Source organism: Alexandromys fortis, unplaced genomic scaffold (assembly GCF_014885135.2).
Source record: "Alexandromys fortis isolate MF-2015 unplaced genomic scaffold, M_Fortis_MF-2015_v1.1 scaffold_29, whole genome shotgun sequence".
Classification (NCBI taxonomy): Eukaryota; Metazoa; Chordata; class Mammalia; order Rodentia; family Cricetidae; genus Alexandromys; species Alexandromys fortis.
In genome coordinates, this window is record NW_026067891.1 from 13,336,937 (window position 1) to 13,359,485 (window position 22,549).

Here is a 22,549-nt window from a genome sequence, read left to right on the forward strand (position 1 = left end):
CTCTCTCTCTCTCTCTCTCTCTCTCTCTCTCTCTCTCTCTCTCTCTCTCTCTGTCTCTCTGTCTCTCTCTCTCTAACCTTGTCTGACCTGACAACAGGTGAGGTTGGCCTTGAACTCAGAGATCCAACTGCCTCTGCTTCATGAGAGCTGGAATTACAGGTGTGTGTCACTGTGTCCCACCTTTTCCCCCACCTTTTGTGTTTCCAGAGCCCAGAACAAGGCCTAGCACATGGGAGCTATCATTGGCTGTGAATCGAAGGGCTCAGAAAGCATGGGCCAAGAACCAGAGGCCCAAGAACCTAGGGAGGACCTGAGAATCCAATGTGATTTCCCTGACTTCATCTCTCCACGGGCATGCTCAGAAGCTCCCATTTTTTTTTTTTCAGTTATTGAGAAATTCAATTAAATGCACAGCAATTGTAACTTAATTGAAAATTTTGTCACCTCTAGATAGGAATTCACGATGTAATCTCTTATAATATAATAAGTAACAAGAATTCACATGACAGTAAGTAACAGGCCATGAAATTAGAGTGTTTCTGGTTTGGCAGGCTACTGGATTCAGCCTCTGAAAATGTCATCTAGCTTTGTGCTTTGTAAACTATGTGATCTGAATTAAGAGTTGAGACTTGTGAATTGAATGCAGTTCCCACAGGACTGATTTGTTTTTAAACTGGCTTTGCATTACCTGCTGGTTGGCACCCTTTCCCCTGTTCTTCCAGCACTGGTCCTGAGGGGCATCCCTGACTTGAATCAAACAAAAATAGGGTGGGGCTTTCGGAGCTTCTAGGTCTGCAAATCCAGGTGTCTTCTGGAGTCGCACCTGGTGGCTCACCTCAGTGCTGGAGCCCACTCTGCTGCTGTCACTTCCCAGGTAGACTGATGAGTCCCTGCTTCTCCTGCAGGGTGACCTGTCTGTGTGCCCAGTTTGAAGCCGTCCTTCAGCATGGCATGAAGAGGAGCCGAGGATTAGCGCTCACAGCAGCAGCCATCAAGCAGGCGGCGGGCTTTGCCAGCAAAACTGAGACAGGTACTTGATGCCCACTTCTGCCTTGCTGCTTGTCTGTCTTTCCATAGCAGGCTCTTTGTGTGGGCCTAGGCTTGTGCTTGTGTGCCTAGAGATTCACAGAGTGAAAAAACAGGTAAAACAATCTAGGCTGTCTAGCCCCTTAATTTAAATGAAGTCATCTTTTGTATGTGGTTCCTAGAGCCAATAGCCACCATCTCCTCTGGGGCTGGCTGTCTACAGCCACAGTACTGATTCTACCAGTGTGGTGTAGCAGTGTTTGGGAAATTAATAATCTGTTTGAATTCGATGCATGGGGATAGCATGACATTGTGTAATTAAATGACTTCAGCAGCACCAGAAACCCCGCAGGTCTCAGAGCTCAGAGTCGTGCTGTAAAATACTGTCCCTGAAAACAAGGAACACTTGGTGCTTAGTGGGACTCTGGCCCTTGATGATCCTGGATGCACGCTAACTCGTTCCTCTTTCCAGAAGTACATAGGCCTTTACTGCTCCCACTGAATGGCTGAGCAAGCCTGCCAGGTGAATGTTCTGCTCTGGCCATGAGCTTGGAAATATATTGTCATACAGAGATGGCTGGGCATCTTTCCATTCTTCATGTTTCAAAGGCAGAGTTTTTGGGACCTTTCTTTTGCCTGCTACCTCCAGTTCCCAACTCTTCCTTGTCCTCATGCTAATGCAAGCATTACTGCTGAGGAAAAATGTGTCCTCTTTCCACTGGCCATTCACACAGAGCAGGCGTGTGTGGTGGGGGTGTCTGAGGGAATCTGGCCGATGCCTCTATTTGAGACCAGGGTCTCCTGTGTACCTTGTCCACATAGTCTTGTCAGATACCATGGTATGATGTGGCCTCTGGCCAAGCCAGTGAGGCTGTCTGCTGTCAGTCTTTGACCTTGACCTTCAATCTTCCTGCCCCAGCCTCCTTTGCCACCACACCTAGTTCTAGGCCTTCTTTATTTTCTCTCAGCTCTTCAGCAAACCTTTGATTCCTGTTTATCTAATGAAGAGCTCATTCCCAGAAAAGACCACGGTTCTGTGGATCGAGAGACTGTGCCTGGGGTGAATTCCTTTCCCTGCGGAATTTCACACATAATTGTCTTTAGTACCCCCAGGTCTTCTTTAAGCCAGCCAGGGAGCCAGGCTTGGTGGTGCATACTTAAAATCCCAGCACTAGGGAGTTGAAGGCGTAAGGATAAGAAGTTTGAGGTCAGCCTGGGCTGTGTGAGACCTTGTCTCAAAAACCAGACAAAACCCAAACCAAACAAAAAAAGGTGAGGAGGGGCTAATCCTAAGAAAATCTGGGTCAAAGACCTCAGTGTCTTTCAGTCAGCTTCTGCAAGGTGCCTTGCCCACCTTGCCTACCTCAGAAGTTGACGACAGTGATTTATAGTGGGGTCTCAGAAGCTTTCCTGGGGTGCATCCTAAGCCTACATTTGGTGTGGGACAGGGTTTGGGCTGCTTGGTAAGATTTTCTCAGAGTCCCCTGTGTTTGTTAAATCCACTTTTTCTTTGTTTCCATCTTTACTTGGGGCCCTTGATTGCTTCCAGTGGGTGGCCTCAGCTGCTGGCCGCAGAGGCAAGCAGTATTTGGGCGATTGTGATCCTGTGGGTGCTCTCTCTGAGTCTTAGTGCTTAGAACCCAGAGAGCGCATGGTCTCTGAGGGTGGTTGCAGGTTGTGCCACAGCTCATGGGAGACAATGGCTTGTGTTGCTTAGGAGTGACCCTTCCTCCCCAGCTCCCTGAACTTTCGCCCTCTCCTTCAACTCATCCTGCACAAGTTCTGACCTCTTGGCCTCACAGGGAGATTAGCTCTTCCTGTGGCCTCACAGGCTAGAATAGTCTCTTGTTTCTTGACTCTGATAACCAGCAAAGCCCCGAGGCCTTTGTGAGGGCCTCAGCCCTCAGCCCCACCTGCCTCAGCTTAGCTTCCCTCTGTGGCCTGGAAGTGGGGACAGGCTCTGCTGTTGTCTGCTGTGCCAATTAGAAGCCAGGAACAGAGCACTGGCTTAGCCCTGGGGTGGCTGCCAGGGTTTCATTGTCATCTCTGTTGGCTGCCTTAATTAACCATTCACTGGCTGCTAGCCCCGCCTTGGCTGATCAAGACCTCTTCCCTTGCAGGGAGTGATTAAAAGCCTCCCAAGGGAGCAGGACTGGTGGTTTATCTACTGAGATCAAGTTGGAGAGCCCCAGGAGCAGTCCTTTGGGATAGAATGAGGAATGTGAAATCCAGAGAGAAGGATTGGGTAGATATGAGCCCCTCACCCCATAATGTAGCATAGGGGTTGTGACCTGTGGCTTAAGTTGGGCAGGGCTGTCATCCTTCCCAGTGATTTGTCAGGTGGGAGCCTGTGGGGACATCTCCTCCCTGACCCAATGTTTCCTCATTGTAAGATGAGGCAATCAGAGGCCCAGATTCAGGGCAGTCCGCATTTCAGTCATCTTCGATGCTGTCCTTGTTTATTGAATAACGACACAGGCTTATGGTAGCCAGGAGGCTGCTGTATCAGCTCTGTGTACAGCTGGGCCTCCTCAACTGGGCATCAGCTCAGTGGTAGGGTGCTTGCCTAACACGTGTGAGCTCACATGTTTCGATCCCCAGCACCACAAACAAAGCAAACTCATTTCCCTCTGAAGAGAGAGACGCTCCGTCTTAGAGTACTGACTGAAGGATGTGTGACCGCCGAGAACGCCGAGAATGTGGTCTTCCAGGGTTGGGCACAGGGTGACTGAGCTTAGTGACTTGGTTCCTTAGGCACTTATTTTTAAGAGTTTAACATTTAAAAGTTGTGGACTTTCATGTTGAAATAGGGGTTTCTACTTTAAATCGCAGCCTGCTGTCCCTTGGTTGGCGCTGAGTCCACTGGCAAAGGTGTCCTCACACCAGGCATGGCCAGCCTCTCCCTGCTATCCCTGAAGCATGAGATGGTGCTTGTAGGGATAAGCCCTCCCCTTGGGGGCGGGCTGCCCTCGGGCGTATGTTTACTGATATATTGGGCGGGCAGAGGCTGTGCGCCCCTTCCCTTCCTCTCCTGTCTCCGCCGGCTACTCCGCTGGAACCTTGGTTTCGTGAGTCTGGTTTTGTTATTAAACTTGTTCAAATACCTATTACTTTTGGTGATTATTAATCCGACCGCTGCATTTGGCGCCCAACGTGGGGCACAGCACCCGCTCTTTAGACCCGCTGTGTCTGCAGCAGGTCAGGCACGCAGGCTGCCGACTCCCCCGCCCGCAGCCGCGCAGCCTGGGACGCAAACGCGGCCCCGAACGCGATTGCCACAGAGTCCCGCCTGCCTGCCCTTAGTCACTCCAGCGATCGCCACAGCTCCTGCCTGGCTCGCCACGGCCACAAGAGCTCCTTCAGGGATGGAGAAGTTGATGCCATTCAGTGTGGGAGATTCATCCCTAGCCCATGTGAACGTTCCATTCTTCACAGTGATGCTATTCATCCCCCCACCATCCTTGACGGGCCACCGCTTGATGCTGTCTGGTTCCAGCTCCTCGTGAGACAGAAAGATCCTGAGACGTTTGAGGGAGACGCTGGCCTGCACAATGCTGCTGATGACCATGGGCAGGATGTTGAGTGGGAAGCGCAAGATATTGAACAGGGCTAGGGACACGAAGGCTTTCTTTGCATCTAGGATGTTGTTCTCATCCACTGTCACATAGACAGCAAAGGTCGACAGAGCCACCAAGAAAGGTGTGCAGACCCAGGTGAACGTGCCCACAGCCGCCAGGTACGCAGATTTCTTTAGCACCTTCAGCTCTTCTTGCCTGATGTCCATGACCTTGTCCTGGAAGGCCAGCTCCCAGGCATATAGCTTAAGTACTTTGATCCCATTGAGGATCTCATTCATCAGCTTGATTCTGTTGTCTTTGCTCTTCATGTGTGCCACCTGGTAGGTCTTGGTCTTCATGGCCATCACAGCATTGAAGGGTACCATGAATACCATCACAGCCACTCCAGCCAACACTGAAGGACCCAGGTTCAGCCATAGGAGCCAGAGGGCTAGGATGACTTGCAGAGGGGCTGACCAGACCATGTTAATGTATGTGGCCAAATCCATGAAGCGCTGGGCATCTACGGACATGAGGTTGACAATCTCCCCAACCGTAGAAGACTTTCTAGCTGAATTGGTGATCACAAGGGCCTTGCGGTAGACAGCGCCCACCACAGCTGTCTTGATGCGCATGCCGCTGATGAAGCAGATGTGAAAGTACTGGTGCAGAACCAATGTCTGCAGACAGGAGCTGAAGAACAGCAGAGCTGTGTAGAAGTAGCCCTGCCAGTCGGGAGCCTCCCTGTCACTCACAAAGTTGATAATCAATTTCAAGATCTCGGGGCCAGCAAACATCATCAGATCATGAAGGGCCTTGAACAGGAAGCTCATGAGAAAGTAGGGCCCAAAGGTCTTGTATAACACCTTGAACAGAGAGGGCTCCTTGTCCTGCTGGGGGGACTTGACAATCAGCGCCTCGACCTCCTCATTCACATCCAACTGGGAACTTCCCTTGGGCTTGCTGGGATCTTTGGGAGATGCATACATAATCTGCACAGGCTGTTTCCTTGACTTAGCACATTCCTTCTTCCAGTTATTTATCAGCACAGGGACAACTTCTTCTGGTGCTGGCTGTTTGCTGTTCCTCGTCAGAATCGAGGGAGGTTGTTTCTACCCTACATACTGATAACTTACCTCTGTCCTTTTTAGACCATGATCCAGGGTCAAGGAAATACATTTGAGCATGCGGATGGCGTGGGGACTCACCTTCCAGAGTCCTAGAGACCTGTCCTGTGTGCTGATGAGGATGCTGAAGTATTCTGTGTGTGCACCTGTGCATGCGTGTGTGGAGGACGTGCCCACTGCTCTCTCCCTCATTTGTTCCCTCATGACAGCTGGAGCTCACCAGGTGGCTAAACCGGCTGGTGAACTTCAGGGATCCCCTTGCCTCTGCCTCCCAGTTCTGTGATTACAGAACTAACTTTTGCCACACCTGGCTAGCGCTTTGCTTGCTTTATTATATGTGTGTGTGTGGTTGGTGTGCCATGGCCTCAGTATACAGGTCAGAAGATAATCGTGGTAGTAGGTCCCAGGGATGGAACTCAGACTTGGCAGCATGCATATTTACCCACTGATCATCTTTTCATGTTGAAATGCGGGGTTCAGCCCGCAAAGTGACTTTTTTTTTGAGGATGTTGGGTATCTGAACTCAAGTTCTCATGCTTGTACAGCAAGCAGTTTTCTTACTGAGCATTTTCCCAGTCCCACGATGTGTGTTTGTAACCTCAACTGTGATGAAACATTGAATACAAGGTAATACAGAAGCACAAAGCAGCTCCATGTAGCATCACTAGTGTCACTAGGCTCTCATGTTCCCGTGTCTTGGGCTTGCCACCCAGCCTTGCCTGGAGCTTCTCCCGTTTCTCACACAGGCCTTTGTTTTGCTTCGTTTCGAAGGAAACTTCATGTCCTCATCTGTGTGTGGTTTTAGCATTGTTCTGTGAGGTTCTGTTGGGCCGCTGGGTACCAGGAGCTGATCTGCCTCCACTGATGGTCAGTTCCTCATAGCCTGTTAATCTCTTTGGAGCTGTTAAGCGCACTACTTCTGGAACTGTTTCTGTTGTGTTTTGGATGTGTATGTGTCTTGGAGGTAAATTCATGAGTTATGGGGCTCACACACCTGAGCCGGAGACTGTGGTTGAGGTTCAGCTTCTGCCAGCAGGTAGTCCAGGTGTACCAGACCTGGGGTGGTTCCACATCCTGGCTCATAACTATGTTTATCTTCCAGGCATTGTCATTTCCCGGTGATCATGGTGTTGACCCTGTTTCTCAGGCTTGTCGGCTACCCAGATACCTTCTTTTATAAGGTTCAAAACTTTGGCCAATTTTTTCCCTTGGGTTGCTGTTCTTCTTATCTGTATGAGTTTTTGATAGTTTATAGATACAAATTCTTTATTCCTAGGACACAGGAAACTTCTCCCACTCTGTAACTGACCCTGTAATGATATTTTTGATGGATGGAAGCACTCCATTTTCTTTTTTAAAATTTTATTTATTTAATTTTTAATTTTTAATACCAATCCCAGTTCCCCCTCCCTGCTCTCACCCCACTCTTCCACTTCTCCCCACCCTACCCCCACCCGCTCCTCAGAGAGGGTAAGGCCTCTCCTGGGAAGTCAACTCAGTCTGTCCCATCACGTCATTGAGGCAGGATCAAGCCTCCCTGCCCCATGGTACTCCATTTTCATAGCCTAATTTATCTTTCATCTTATTAATTGAATTTTTCTGAATCTGCTTAAGAAATCTTTTCTTATTCTAAAACCATGAGGATCGTCACATAGCTGACTGAGTACTGCATATGTGAGGGCTAGGATGTTATTCTTCCCTTGCGGAAGTCTAACTGAAGAAGAGCTCTTTATTGGCGCTCCTCAACTGCCCTGAAACATCCCTTTGGTCATAAATCAAGAGTCCAGGTATATATTTTTTCTTCTGGACATCATATCTAGATAGTCTTTTAACCTGTGCCAATAGCACTGTTGTGACTCTCCTCCTGGGCAAGCACACCAGCAACTTGGAAAGGTCAGCTGTGCCCCTTGCAAAGGGGTGACACAGCTGGGCCCGATGACTGTAAGACCCCATCGTGGAGGGGTGGGGAGGGCCAGCAGATGCTCACCCGAGTAGTCAGCCTCTCCCTACCCCCTGTTGTTTGCAATTCTGCTTTAATTGCATGTGGGAGGGCTACAGTGTATTGTGGGGAAAACTAAAGGAGGAGGCTCCATCTCTGCCTGCTGGATAGAAGCTTTCCAGGGGTGGCCCACTGGGCTGGGGAAGAAGCACCTGCAACTCAGTAAGTAACCCATACAGTAAGTAACTGTAAGGACACACTGTAAGGAATCCCAAGAAACTCATTGTTTCCCCAGAGTCAACTTTGGCAGAATCATGCCTTGGTTTGTCATTGACACCTTAGGAGGAAAGGTAGACAGCATGTTCTAATTAGGGTTTGTATTGCTGCAATGAAACACCATGACCAAAAGCAAGCTGGGGAGGAAAGTGTTTATTCGGCTTACACCTCCATAGCACTATTCATTATTGAGGGGAGTCAAGGCAGGAACTCACACAGGGCAGGAACCCAGAAGCAGGAGATGATGCAGAGGCCCAGAGGTGGCCCCACCTACAGTCCGATCTTCTGGAACATTTTCTCAACTGAGGCTCCCTCATTAGCTCTAGTGACTCTGCCATTACACAGTGTTTGTGTCCCTTTGGAGAGGGTTTAGCGACAGCACCTTGTCACCTATGCTGTGATTTTAAGAAAAGCCTTTGTATCTGGTAAGTGTAAATCTTTGGTTTTATCTTTTTAGATTGTTTTGGCTGCTCTTAGGTTCTGCATTTTGAATCATCTTGTCCATTTCCACATCTTCAAATTTAGATTGTTTTGGCTCTCTTTGATTTCTTTTGCATTTTAAATCATCTTGTCTATTTCCACATATACAAAAAAAAAAAAATCTCTCTTGGCACCACACTTGGGATTACAGTGAATTCAGAGATGAGTCTGGAAAGTCACTTATTTGCAGTAGTGAATATTCCGGCCTGTGACTCTTAGGTAGCATGCGTATTGATGTCCTGTTAGCTCTCAGTGTTTTATGGAATCCATGAGTATTGTTGCTTAGATTTATTTCTATATATTTGAAATGTTTTGATGTTAAAAGTAGCATTTAAAAATAGTTTCCAATGTTTTATATTGGTACCCAGACATGCTGTTACCTTTTGTTCATTAATCATGTTTCTTACTAAAGTTGTTGGTTAATTCTAGAAGTTTGTAGAGTTTTTGGCTTTACTCCTTCCTTTTTCCTGTTTTAAATTTTTGAAAATTTTGTTTATGTGTATATACATGTGTTTGTCTGCATGTGCACATGCTTTTGGGTGTGCGTGAATGCAGGGGCATGAGTGCCATAGCATGCTTGTGGAGGTCAGGAGGTCAGAGGACATTGCACCTGCTTGAGAAGACTCATTTGTCTGCTGTGAGTGCCAGACTGCCTGACCCATGCTCCTGTTTTCACCCCCTCCCCTCACAGGAGCTCTGCACCTGGCTTCTTTTACACATGGGCCTGGGAATTTGAACTCGGGTCTTTTCACTCTGCATGGCTTATACTGAGCTGTCTCCCTAGCCTGCCTGTCTTTGTTTTCTTGTGATAAGGCTTGGCTCTGTAGCCCAGGCTTAACTCGAGATCTTTCTTTTCCTGCCTCACGGATCCTGGGATTACTCGTGGGTCCTTCCACCTTCGGCTTTCTTTTTAGTCTTTGCAGGTAATGAACTTTCTTTTTCCTTTCTTGCTCTGCTGCTCTGGACAGACCCCCCAGTTTGCTGCTAAGCTGCAGCAGAAATATGGACTTCCTTGTCATGATCTTGATCTCAAAGGACTGATATTCCTTTCTGTCAGGGAACTAGCTGCTAAGAGCTTTTATCCTAATCTGGTTTGCATTTTATCATCTTTGCTTTCTGATTTTGTTGAAGTTGGTGTCTCTATTAGGCCACTCCTGTATTCCCAGAGCAAACCCAGTTGGTTCTTTTTATGTATTGTTGAATTTGATTTTTAAGGTTTTACATCTATTTCTGTAAATCTTGCTTGGTACTTGCTTTTTAAGATTTTACATCTATTTCTGTAAATCTTGCTTGGTACTTGATTTTCCTTCTTTTGAGTGGTGATGGAGAACAGGGTCATTTGATGTTTTGTCTGTCCTGGAATTCTCTCTGTCAAGTAGGCTGGTCTTCAACTCACAGAGATCTGCCTGACTCTGCCTCCCCAGTACTGGGATTAAAGGTGTGTATCACCATGCCCAGCTTTTACTTGATTCCTCCCTCTTCCTTCCTTCCTTCCTTCCTTCCTTCCTTCCTTCCTTCCTTCCTTCCTTCCTTCCTTCCTTCCTTCCTTCCTTCCTTCCTTCCTTCCTTCCTTCCTTCCTTCCTTCCTTCCTTCCTTCCTTCCAAGACAGGGTTTTCCTGTCTAGCCCTGGCTGTTTTGGAACTCCCTCTGTAGGCCATGCTGGCCTTGAACTCAGAGTTCCACATACTCCTGCCTTGCAAGTGCTGGGATTAAAGGCATGCGCCATCACTGCCATTGATTTTCTTTTTCTTTTAAATATTTATTTATTTATTATGTATACAATATTCTGTCTGTGTGTATGTCTGCAGGCCAGAAGAGGGCACCAGACCTCATTACAGATGGTTGTGAGCCACCATGTGGTTGCTGGGAATTGAACTCAGGACCTTTGGAAGAACAGGCAGTGCTCTTAACTTCTGAGCCATCTCTCCAGCCCTGCCATTGATTTTCTTAAAGTTTCCTTTTTATCATTTGGAACAGTGGTTAGTCTGGCCTCATAAAACAATGTGCACAGTGCTTGTTTGTGTATAATAATTATGACAACCCTGTGATTCCCCCCCCATGGCTATGATTTATTATATCCAGTTATATGACTGCCTTTAGGCAAATAAGATGGTAGGGTGTCTCAGGGGCTCTCATACTTAACTGTGGAAAGGACTGTTGATTGTTTAGGCCTGAGTGAAATGTCATTGAGCCTGCAGTTTCTTTGTGGAACGTTTCCCATCACAGATGTCCTCTATGTAATAAGTACAAAGCCATTCAGCTTTTTTGTTGTATCGCTTGGGAGTTTGGTGTGTGGTATTCTCTAAATAAGTTGCCTGTGCTTTTAACATTTCAGACCTGTTAGCTTGGAATCACGTATAGTGCTCACTTACCATCTTCATCTTCATGAAAATTTTGGGGGTGTTGCATTTTTTTTTAACATTAAAAATTAGCAACTTGTTTACTTCAAGTGGCAGAAGTGTATTGCTTACAGTTCTGGGACTTCTGTCTGAGGTTAGGTGGTGCTCACTCTCTGGAGGGCTTTCGAGCTGCTTGGTATTTGTCTGCTGTGTGTCCTCTAGGGGAGACATGGGACCATGAATTAAATGCTCTTTACCTGTTTACCTAGGGAGGGTGGTTGGCATGTGTGCCACTGTTCACGTTTGAAGGTTAGAAGACAACTTGTGGGAGTTAGTTCTTTTTTTCCACTGTTGTGTAAATAGGAGCTGTTCTTTCTTTTTCTGGTTGCCTAGACTTGAATAATCACACGGAAACTATATTCATTACAACAACGCCAATGGTTCAGGCATATTCCTGCCTAGCTCTTACAACTTAAATTAACCCTTTTCTATTAATCTGTGTATTGCCATGAGGCTGTGGCTTACCAATAATGTTCTGGCAGCTTTCTCCTTTGGCAACTACATGGCATCTCCCTGGCTCTGCCTTCTTTTCTCCTCTATCTCTGCTTGAATTTCCCTTCCCACCTTGCTATATTCTGCCCTCCTATAGGCCAAAGCAGCTTCTTTATTAACAAATGGCAATAAAACATATTCACAGCATACAGAGGGGACTCCCACATCATTGTTGTGGGTATTAGGAATCAAACTCAGGTTGTCTGACTCCCAGTGACAAGGCACCTTTACCCACTAACCTGTCATGCCAGCCTGGATATCCCTAATTTATCACACTTTGGCAAGGGCAACATGATTATATGCAGCAAGTGGATATGGTTTGGGGGTGTCCCCAAGGGCTCACATAGTGGGAGCTTGACCCTCAGTGTAGCCATGTTGGGAGGTAAGGTCATGGATCGCACTGTCCTTGGAAAGGATTGAGAAGTTCTCTTGGGATCCCCATGTAAATTCTCTGGAGAGGGTGGTTATTAGCATCAAACTTGGCTCCCACCCAGGGCCTTGGTTCCTAACTTGAAATAAGATCTCTATCTTCCTTCAGTGTGTGCTGAGCCTGAAGATTCAGCCTCCATGATGTTGGTCTCTTCTTAATCACAACTGATTCTTCAGCACCAACTGACCAGAATCACAGAGTCTTAATTCAGAATGTCACAGAAGTCGCCCTGATAGGCTTTGCTTCCCTCTGAAACCTCACAAGCCGTCCGACACTGGCTCTACTGTTCTCGGCATTATCTGCCATGTTCCCACAGTCACTTATTACACTTTGGGCACTTACTGACTTCAAAGTCCTTCCGCAGTCCTTGAAAAACATGGTCAGGTTTGTCACAGCAGTGTCTACCAGTAGCCCACTGGTGCTAATTCCCAGATATCTAACATGAGGGATCCAGAGAGGATTCGGTGGAGTCCCTGATGGTGTCTTTAGGACTGCTGGCTTAGAACCCTAGGGCAGTGTGCTGGTCAATTTGTTATCAATTTGGCATGAACTAGAGTCATCTGGGAAGAGGGAAGCTCAATTGAGAAACTGCCCCCATCAAATTGGCTTGTAGGCGAGTCTGTGTGCATATTCTTTATTAATAAGTAATGTGAGGTGGGGGGCCCAGCCCACTGTGTGAGGTGCTGTCTCTGGATGGATCTGGGTTGGTGTAAGAAAATAGGTTGAATAAGATTTGGAGAGCAAACCAGTAAGCATCATTCCCCATTGTCTTTGCCTGAGTTCCTGCCCTGACTTTCCTCAGTGGACCATGAGCCAAATAAACCCAATAGGAACTAAGTCAGTTAGCAAGTAGCAGAGCTGGGATTCCTGCTCAGGACTCTGGGATTTTTTTCTGAAGTTCTGGCATTGAGTATCTGGGATGACTTGTTGCTCCAGAAAAAGGACCTCCTGGTGGTCATGACTTTTTCACTCTGAATTCGGGAGCAAGTTAAGCAGCACATATGAACAACCTGTCACTTAGGTGGAGCTCAGCCTTGTAAATAAAGTCTTATAGGAATACAAGTGCAGTTACTTGTCACCATCCTGTTTGCTGCAGTTACTGCAGAGCCCACGTGGCCCATAACATGTAAGGTGTTTACTCTTCAGCCCTGTGTGGACAAGGACAGCCCGCCCTGTCTTCCGGAAGAAAGGCAGACCTCACTCTCTCTCGCAGTGCCACATTGAGTTGCCCATCGTCCCGATCCCGTGTGAGATGTCCTTGTGAAGCAGGACACCGTGTGGTTATTATTCTTCCTGGGTCCTTGGCTCCTAGTGGAGAATCTGGAGATGCGAAGGCTCTTCAGGAAAAGTGTGCTCAGTGAGTTGCATTGTCTTGCTTGGTGTTTTAGGCACCTTGTGCCAGGACCCCTCCAGAAGTGTAGTAAGTAGTCCCTTCCTTTTTTCTTATGGAGTACCTGGAAGAAGCAACTTGAGAAGCATGTAATTATTTTGGCTCATGCTTTTAGAGCGTCCCAATCTGTTACAGTGGTGAGAACTCCCCACACTGTTGCAGCCCCTGTGTCCATCTGCTGAGTCTCATGTCTGACAGGCTCCACAGTTTCAGAACAGTGCTGTAGCTGGTGACCAAGTGTTCTGACCTGCCACTATCTCTAAGTTATAACTGGAAGTGGTAGATTTTTTAACAAAGTAAAAATTAATTTAAAGTACCCCAGAAATTTACAGGAGCTTGGCTTGTAGTAGATGGGCTGCAAGTCCCATCAGCTCTCACGAGTGCTGTGGAAGGAAGGTGGGTAGAAACTCAGCCACTGTGCTTGGGATGCCAAAGCATCGTGTTCTGTCCTTGGTGTTTGTTGTTCCTTTATGACTAATGTCACTCGGGTAGTAGCAGGCCACGGCAGGGCATGGTAGAACATCTGGAGACACAGTTGCTGTCACTAAGCTACCTGGGGAAGTATTGTCTTCCTTGTCTGCTGGGTGACCTTGGGCTTACCTTGAAGCACTACCTTGTCCTGCTTCCTGCCACAGTGACTAGAGACACTTTCCACTCCCTTCTCTGTGCTCATCATTCCACACTTGCACACTCAATATTATTAGTCTTCAGGTTTATCATTGCCTCATATTTCTACACATGCTGCTTTGATTCATTTATATTTTCCCTTCTGTGAAACAGGGTCTTGTGGGTAGCCTTGTCGAGCCTTAAACTTTCTATGTACCCCAGGCAGGCCTTGAACTTGTGATCCTCTTTCTTCTGCATCTTGAAGTGCTAGGATTTCAGACATGGGCCATAAATTTCTGTTTGTGTGCTAATTCCTGTGGCAGTGTTTTCTCAGGCCCAGATAACGGTCTTGAGCTCTGTGTTTTCAGAGTGGTGAAGTCCTTATTATCATCCATGTTCGCTCCTGGGTTCCTTGCTTATCAAATGACCCTGTTCTTCATCCCAGACTCTTAGCTTCTTCCAGACTTTTATCCCCAGCCTTCTTTCCTTCCCCTTTGCCCCCAAGGTAATTCCTTACAAAGCACTGTACTTTGTCTCTTGGTTAGCTCCACACATTATATAGCTTCAAGGATCATCTTAAAAGTCTGCTTGTCCCCAGCTCCCCAGACCATAGGATCTGTGGCACGGAGTATGTGCTCCTTGCCTTGGCTTTAAAGGTTCTGGCCCCTACCAGCTTAGCCTGCTTGCTCTCCGCTCTGCACCTGCCCCCAGCCTGATCTGCAGCCGACAGGTTGGAACACTGTGGCCCTTGACTTTGGAAAAGAACGGGCCCGATTCCTACAAAGCCCCCTCTTGCTGTGGCTCCTGTCTTGGGACCTCCATGGCTTTCCCATAGTTCATCAGTGGAAGCGAGTGCTGGGGGTGTGAGGAATGACTTTCGCTACCACACGCTGTCTTTGATGGCTTACCGATGAAGGGGGTTAAATCTCTCCCTCCCTCCCCCCCCGCCCCTCCCCCCCGCCCCTCAAAGACAGAGTTTCTCTGTGAAACAGTTCTTCTTCTGGAACTCACTATGTAGACCAGGCTGGCCTCGCACTCAGAGATCCGCCTGCCTCTGCCTCCCAAGTGCTGGGATTAAAGGCGTGTGCCACTATCACCCAGCAAATTCCTCCCTTTTTAAATTGTGTTTTTTGTGAGTGCAGGCATTGAACTAAGAATGCACCCTTCCCACTGATCTGTTTTGTCGCCATATCTCATATTCTGAGTTGTATTTCTGGCTTCTACTGTCCTGAAATTCTTCAGGTTTGGAAATACTTCTTTCCTTTTGTTTGTCCTTTAAAGTGAAAAATCTACTGAGTCTGTTCAGTGTTGCTCGAATGTACATGATCTCAGGGCTAGGGGCTTATCCCTAAGGGGAAGGGTTGATTGTCTCTCTGAGCAGAGGTTACTTGCCTGTAGTTGTTTGTCTAGGGGCAGGGTCCCTCAGGATTTTCCCTTTTCTTAGTAAGTGTGTTTATTATTATTCTTGTTTGGTCTTGTGTAGGCAGCCGTTTTGTTGTTGTAAATTTTTTTTCCCTATTATCTTCTTTACACACCCCCTCCCAATTCTTCCCCAAACTTCTGATGGTTAACGTAGTCTATCAGCTTGCCAGGATCCAGAGTCCCTGGGAGATGAGCCTCTTGGCAGGCCTGTGAGGGGTTTTTGATTATGTTAGATGGAGGGGGAACCCCACCCTAACAGTGGGCTGCAGCATCCTAAGAGCTTGGTTTGGGGCAGAGTGAAAAGGAGGCAACTGAGTGCAGTCCTTGCTGTCCTTTTCCAGAGGGATGCAGGGTGGTGACTACCCACGGCAGGCTGCTGCCACCTTTGTGGACAGTACCAGAGTAAATCTTTCTGTCCTTGAGTTACTTTGGTCAGGGCATTTTATCAACAGGAAGAGCAAATAGAATACTCCTAAGCCATCTGTGAGAATCAGGGGGCTGGCGAGGGGTGGAGTGGAAAGTGCTTGCTGCATGAGCAAGAAGAGTTCAGATTCTTAGTGTCCATATACAAGTGGGTGTGGCTATGACCCACCACTGAGAGAGAGAGAGAGAGAGAGAGAGAGAGAGCGCGAGCGAGCGCGAGCGCGCGCGCCTGGGGATGCAGCATTGTGTGTTTGGAGGTCAGATGACAACTTGGATTCAGTTCTTTCCTTCCTTCCTCCACTGGGTCCAGTGCTGGAACTCAGGTTGCCAGGTCAGCGCCTTCCCCTGCTGAGCAGTCTCTGGAGGCAACACTGCATTCCTTGTTCTCCTAGCACTGCATCCCACTCAGCAGCAAAGAGAGGCTGAGGCTCACACCCTCCAGATGCTGAGTGCACAGACCCTTTCCATAGTGTGTCTCACTCATTCCCATCCCTGTCCTTTCTTCTCAACAAGTCCCACTCTTATTCCTTCATGTCTCCATATCTCTTTCTTTGCCTTAAAACACCCCACAAATCCAGCTGGTGCTGGCACACACCTTTAATCTCAGTGCTTAGGAGGCAGAAGCAGGCAGAACCCTGTGTTCAAGGCCAGACTGCTCTACAGAGAGAGTTCCAGGACAGTCATGAGTACACAGAGAATCCCTGTCTTGAAAAAACAAACTAACTAAAATACTACAACAGCCCCCCACAGAAACTAGTAGCTGTTCAAATGGACATGAAGTGCTATCTCACTGGTTTTAATGGGTTCACTTTAGAAATTTTCTTTCCTTGAGCTCCCTACGCAGTTCACCCTGACTCTGCCTCAACAGTCCTGGTGAAGCCTCCCAGTGGTGTGCCCTGTTGCTTTTCCTGGGAGGGAAGGAGCAGGCTCCAGTTTCACTTATCCTGTAGCTTAGAGTATGTACATCCTAGAGGTGACCAAGGACCATCCATGTCAAAATCATGACTCAGGCAAAGCGCTAGTTTTCCTGGGAAGCCACCCCTGCCCTCTGCTGTCCCCATACCTTCCAGCTGGGCACGAACTGGCTTCTGCCACCTCGGTGGGGATTTTGAAAATGGTCCACTGCACTTCACTCAAAGCAGAGTTTATGTTTTGATTCACTGAGTCCCCTTGGGCAGTGACTGCATTTCTATAGAACACTGATTTCTGAGGAAGCTGCATGTGCTGGGACAGCCTGGTTGGGAGGGGAAGTCCGCTCTGCCACACTCCCCTCTGTGCCGGGCTTTCAGTTCCTTCTTGGGGTTTGCTGTTATTGTCATGAACGTGCAAATCTACTTCTGGTGAAAGAGGCCTCGGAAGGATGTCTGCCCACAGTGTGGCGTGGGGGAATACCAGCTGTGTCCAGGGTTACTGACAGAGTGGCTAGCAGGGGTAAAGGATATCTGGCCTCACAGGAGAGCTATATGCATGCTATTCCTCAACCCGTGGGCGCCTAGACTATGAGGATGTTCAGGGGTCCAGGGAGGAGCCTTGACATCTTGGTGACACAGAGTCAGTGCCAGTGCAAGGGACATGAGCTCATGAGTAGTTCCCGGTATGTTAAAGTCTGGGTGCTGAGGCAGGAGGATTGCAAGTTCAGAGGAGGTCCTGTCTCTATGATGTGGCACAGTGCTTGCCTAGCCTGTGCCTAGGCTCGGCCCCCAGTATATACCAATATATACCCAGTCTGGTATATTTGGACTAAGGTCTCTTGGGGATGTTGTGACCACTGGCTCTTTCAAAGGTATTTATTTTTGATGTGTCATGAATGAAGAAGGCTCATATTGACTTGAGTTGTCAATTTTTAGACATGATTATCAGCGTGGAAGTTTTATGGGCCCTTTACTTCTCTCAGGATGAATATGTCTCTTCAGAGAAGATGAAATACCATCTAAAAGGAGACGAGTCGTGAGTTTTAGAAGCCCTGCTTTCTGGGGTTAGGGAGATGGCTAGGTACCCATGCAAGCATGAGAACCTGAGTTCAAATAGCTAGGATCCATGTAAAAAGTCGGTGTAGCTGTCATGCCAGTATTGTGTTGGGCAGAAACTAGCGGATTGCCGGGACTTGCTAACTGCCAGCCTCGTCTCAAAGGACTAAGGTAGAGGGCGATGAAACATGGCACCCTGCATCCTTCTCTGCCTCTTTGTATGTACACAGGTGCACATATGTGCATGAACATGTGCATACCTATATGTTCACACACAACACACATGTACCACTTACACATCACACATGCAAAAAATAACAGGAATGATATATATACACATACACACATATTCCTATTTTCTATGCTATTCAGCATGTTTCCGATTTTTTCACATAGCCATGGGGAGTGAAAAGTTGGGCATGGTGGAAAAACTAAGGAATTATGCACTAATACATTAATGCATGCCATAATGTCGAAGAACCTTCAAAAACATAGTACTAAGTCATAAACAGACAAATACCATAGAGCCACTGACAGAGGTGCTTGGAATAGTCCAGTGTACAGACAGAAGTTGAAGCTCCCAAAGGCTGGGGGAGGGAAAACTGGGGGAGTTATTTAATGAAGGAGGTTCTGTTTGGGATGATGAAAAGTTCTAGAAATAGATAGTCCTGCTGGCCACACAAGACCGTGAGTAGACAGTGCTACAGGACATACACTAAAAGGTGGTTGACCAACATGGGGGGCCTGAGTTTGGTCCCTGGGATTCATATGGTGGAAGAAAATGTCTGATTTGACTTTTCCTTTTTCTCTGCCCCCCTACCCCCAGGTTTCTCAGGCCCTATGTAGAAATATGAACCCCATGTTGGGCATCATATGTAGCAGGCTTTCTTGGACCGCAAGTCCCTAAATCATGACATGGAGACTTATTAGTTATGAATGCTTGGCTTTATGCACACATATGCTTGTCCCACTGACTCATAACTTAATTTCTCCCGTTTCTCTTCATCTATGTTTTGCCTTATGGCTTTTTACATTTCTTTCATCTTGTATGTCCTACTTTCCTACTTCTTCTGTGTCTGTCTGGTTGACCCCTCCCAGGTGGCTGATCCCTGGCTGGTCCCTGACCTTGGCTGGCTGACCCCTGACTGGCTGGCTGGCTCCCATTTTCTCTGTGTTTATCAGCCATGTCTTTCTCTCCTCTGCCTAGCTATTGGCTGTTCAGCTTTTTATTAGACCAATCAGGTACCTTAGGCAGGAAAGGTGAAACAGCAACACATCTTTACATAGTTAAACAAATGCAACACATCTGTACATAAACAGTTATTCTGCAACACAAACAAATATAACACATCTTTACATAGCTAAACAAATATTCTATTCCAAAACATTGTACTTAGAATTTGATGATACATTACTTCAGTTCATACCGTGCTTTTACCCTGCTCAGTTGTACTCCTTCCCAGCACTGAAAGGGACTTGTTGCTCAGTGGGCTGTTTCCCGCCCAGCACTCAGGCTCTGGAGGAGAGCTGTACTCCAGGTCTGGAGGAAGTCAGGGGCATCAGTCTTGTGCAGATTGCTCATAAGCATCAGATGAACGAACCCTATGTCATCACATCTGGAGAGATGGGTCACAGGTTAAGAGAATGTACTTCTCTTTGCAGAGGACCTAGTGCCCATTTTGGACAACTCACAACCACCTATAACTTCAGTTCCAGGGGGATTTGACAGCTCTGACTTCTGTGGACACCTGCATTTACATGCACATAGCCCTGTGCACATACATATATACATACATTTTTTAAAAAATATCAAAATTAATGAAAGAATATTCCATTGTGGCCATCAAAATCCCAGCAAAATTCTTCAAAGACCTTGAAAGAACGGTACTCAACTTCATTTGGAAAAACAAAAAACTCAGGATAGCCAAAACAATCCTTTACAATAAAAGAACTTCTGGAGGCATCACAATCCCTGACTTCAAACTCTACTACAGAGCTACAGTACTGAAAACAGCCTGGTATTGGCATAAGAACAGACAGGAGGACTATATCAATCCACACATATTTGAACACCTGATATTTGATAAAGAAGCAAAAAATATCAAATGGAAAGAAGAAAGCATATTTAACAAGTGGTGCTGGCATAACTGGATACCAACATTTAAAAAAATGAAAACAGACCCATATCTATCACCATGCACAAAACTCAAGTCCAAATGGATCAAAGACCTCAACATAAAGCCAGCCACACTGAACCTTATAGAAGAGAAAGTGGGAAGTTGTTGAAATAAGAGCGCGGCGGGGCTGCGTCCCCAACACCCCGGCCGCTTGGCTAGCTCATGCCCGAAATAACAACACACAAACTGTATTCATTTAACTGCTTGACCCATTTCTATCTAGCCTCTTCTAGGCTAATTCTCACATATTAATTTAGCCCATTTCTAATCATCTGTGTAAGCACCCCAAGGTGCGCTTACCGGGAAGATTCTAGCCTCCGTCCATCCTGGGAGAGTGGAGCATGGCAAGCATGGCGTCTCTGCTCCAGAGTAGAGCTGTCGAGTCTCTCTGGGAGCAGAGCAGAGTCTGACCTCACTTCCTCTTCCGCCCAGAATCCTATTCTGTTTACTCCTCCCACCAATGCGCTAACCTATGAGGCCAAGCAGTGTCTTTATTGCTCAGCCAATGAAATCAACAGATTGATATATGACACTCCCACATCACCATATCAGACAGAGGTCTGATCTCCAAAATATACAAAGAACTCAAAAAATTGGACACCAGAAGATCACATAATCCAATAAAATAATGGAGTACAGACCTAAACAGAGAACTCTCAACAGAGGAATCTAAAATGGCTAAAAGACAATTAAGGAAATGTTCAACATCCTTAGTCATCAGAGAAATGCAAATCAAAACAGCTCTGAGATTCCATCTTATACCTGTAAGAATGGCCAAGATCAAAAACACTGATGACAACTTATGCTGGAGAGGTTGTGGGGAAAAGGGAACACTTCTTCATTGCTGGTGGGAATGCAAGCTGGTATAACCCCTTTGGATGTCAGTGTGGCGGTTTCTCAGAAAATTAGGAAACAACCTTCCTCAAGACCTAATAATACCACTTTTGGGTATATATCCAAACGATGCTCAATTGTGCCACAAGGACATGTATTCAACTATGTTCATAGCAGCTTTGTTTATCATAGCCAGAACCTGGAAACAACCTAAATGCCCCTCAATCGAAAAATGGATAAGAAAAATGTGGTACATTTACACAATGGAATACTACACAGTAGAAAAAAATAACAACAGCTTGAATTTTGCAGGAAAATGGATAGAACTAGAAGACATTATTTTGAGTGAGGTAACCCAGACACAGAAAGACAATTATAACATGAACTCACTCATAGGTGGTTTTTATTTTATTTTAATTTATTTATTTATTTTTTTTCGAGACAGGGTTTCTCTGTGGCTTTGGAGCCTGTCCTGGAACTAGCTCTGTAGACCAGGCTGGTCTCGAACTCGCAAAGATCCACCTGCCTCTGCCTCCCGAGTGCTGGGATTAAAGGCGTGCACCACCACTGCCCGGCCTATAGGTGGTTTTTAAACATAAAGCAAAGAAAGCCAGCCTGCAAACCACAATCCCAGAGAACTTAAGACAACAATGCGGACACTAAGAAAGACTTACATAGATATAATCTACATGGGAAGTAGAAAGTAGAAAAGGACAATCGGAGGGTTGAAGTGGGTAGGGGAGAAGCAGGGAGGGGAGCAGAGAAAATTGTAGAGCTCAATAAATATCAATTAAAAAAAAGGAATATTCCATTGTAGGGTCTGAGGAAATATCGAAGGAGACTCCTGTCTCAAATAGTATGTAAAAGTAAAGAGCATTTATTAATATTTCTGCATGCATGTGGGGTCATTCTCCTGTAGAAAATGGCGCTGACCCCAGAGGAGTGTGTAGGCTCCTTTTAAGCACAACTAAGCGAGTTTCAGGGACAGCTATGTCATCTCATACACAATTGGCTAAACAAGCAGCAGCTCGCTAGGATCCTTTTAATTGGCTGAACTTTAGTCTTATCGTCTTTGGATATACTTGCACAAGCTTGGACAAGTTTGGACATGACTCAGAGGGGGCTGCTGGATTTGTCCTTGAGATATTGTGAGGCTGGCTCAGGCCTCAACTCCGAATACAGGGGCATTATAGATAAACGGCCCTTAACTCACTTGTGGGAGTGGGAGACTTTAACCCCTTCACCATGAAGAGCTCAGACCTAAAACAGGGGTGGGATGAAGCTGTGTCATAGAAATGGACACTCTAATGTAGTCTGACTATCTCCCAACTTGTAGGACCTGCCACTACTGGGGGCGGAAGAGGTCAGGGCAGCATCATAGGGAACCACACGGGGCATGTTTGTTGTGGGAAAGAAAGGGCATCCAGAGCAAGGGGAGGATGCTGTTGGGCACTTTTGTGCTAGGCTTTGCTGTACTGTAATGATGAGTATCAATTGCTGCTTACCATTAACACTTTATTCAACAGGCATGCTTGCTGTGGCTTGTTGAAATAAGAGCGGCGGGGCTGCATCCCCAACACCCCGGCCGCTTGGCTAGCTCATGCCCGAAATAACAACACACAAACTGTATTCATTTAAGAACTGCTTGGCCCATGAACTCTAGCCCTTACAGGCTAATTCTCGCACCTGGACTAGCCCATTTCTAATGATGTGTGTAAGCACCCCAAGGTGCGCTTACCGGGAAGATTCTAGCCTCCGTCCATGATGTCTCTGCTCCAGAGCGCAGAGTTGTCTGGTCTCTCTGGGAGCAGAGCAGAGTCTGACCTCACTTCCTCTTCCGCCCAGAATTCTATTCTGTTTACTCCTCCCATCTATGTTCCAAGCCATGAGGCCAAGCATCTGGTTTATTATAACTTAACCAATGAAATCAACAGATTGATATATGACACTCCCACATCAGTGGCTGACACGGATTGAGTCAACTCGTAGACACATTTTATATG

At 46.8% G+C, this 22,549-nt stretch overlaps 1 protein-coding gene across 1 annotated transcript in view; it reads left to right on the forward strand.

The window, feature by feature from the left end:
- Positions 1-22,549, forward strand: part of LOC126498141 (sorting nexin-29-like) — a 64,562-nt gene that overhangs the window by 33,913 nt on the left and 8,100 nt on the right. Inside the window, exon 4 of the mRNA XM_050136491.1 lies at positions 906-1,030. Coding sequence (XP_049992448.1) covers positions 906-1,030 — 125 coding nt within the window. The remainder of the gene's footprint in view (positions 1-905; positions 1,031-22,549) is intronic.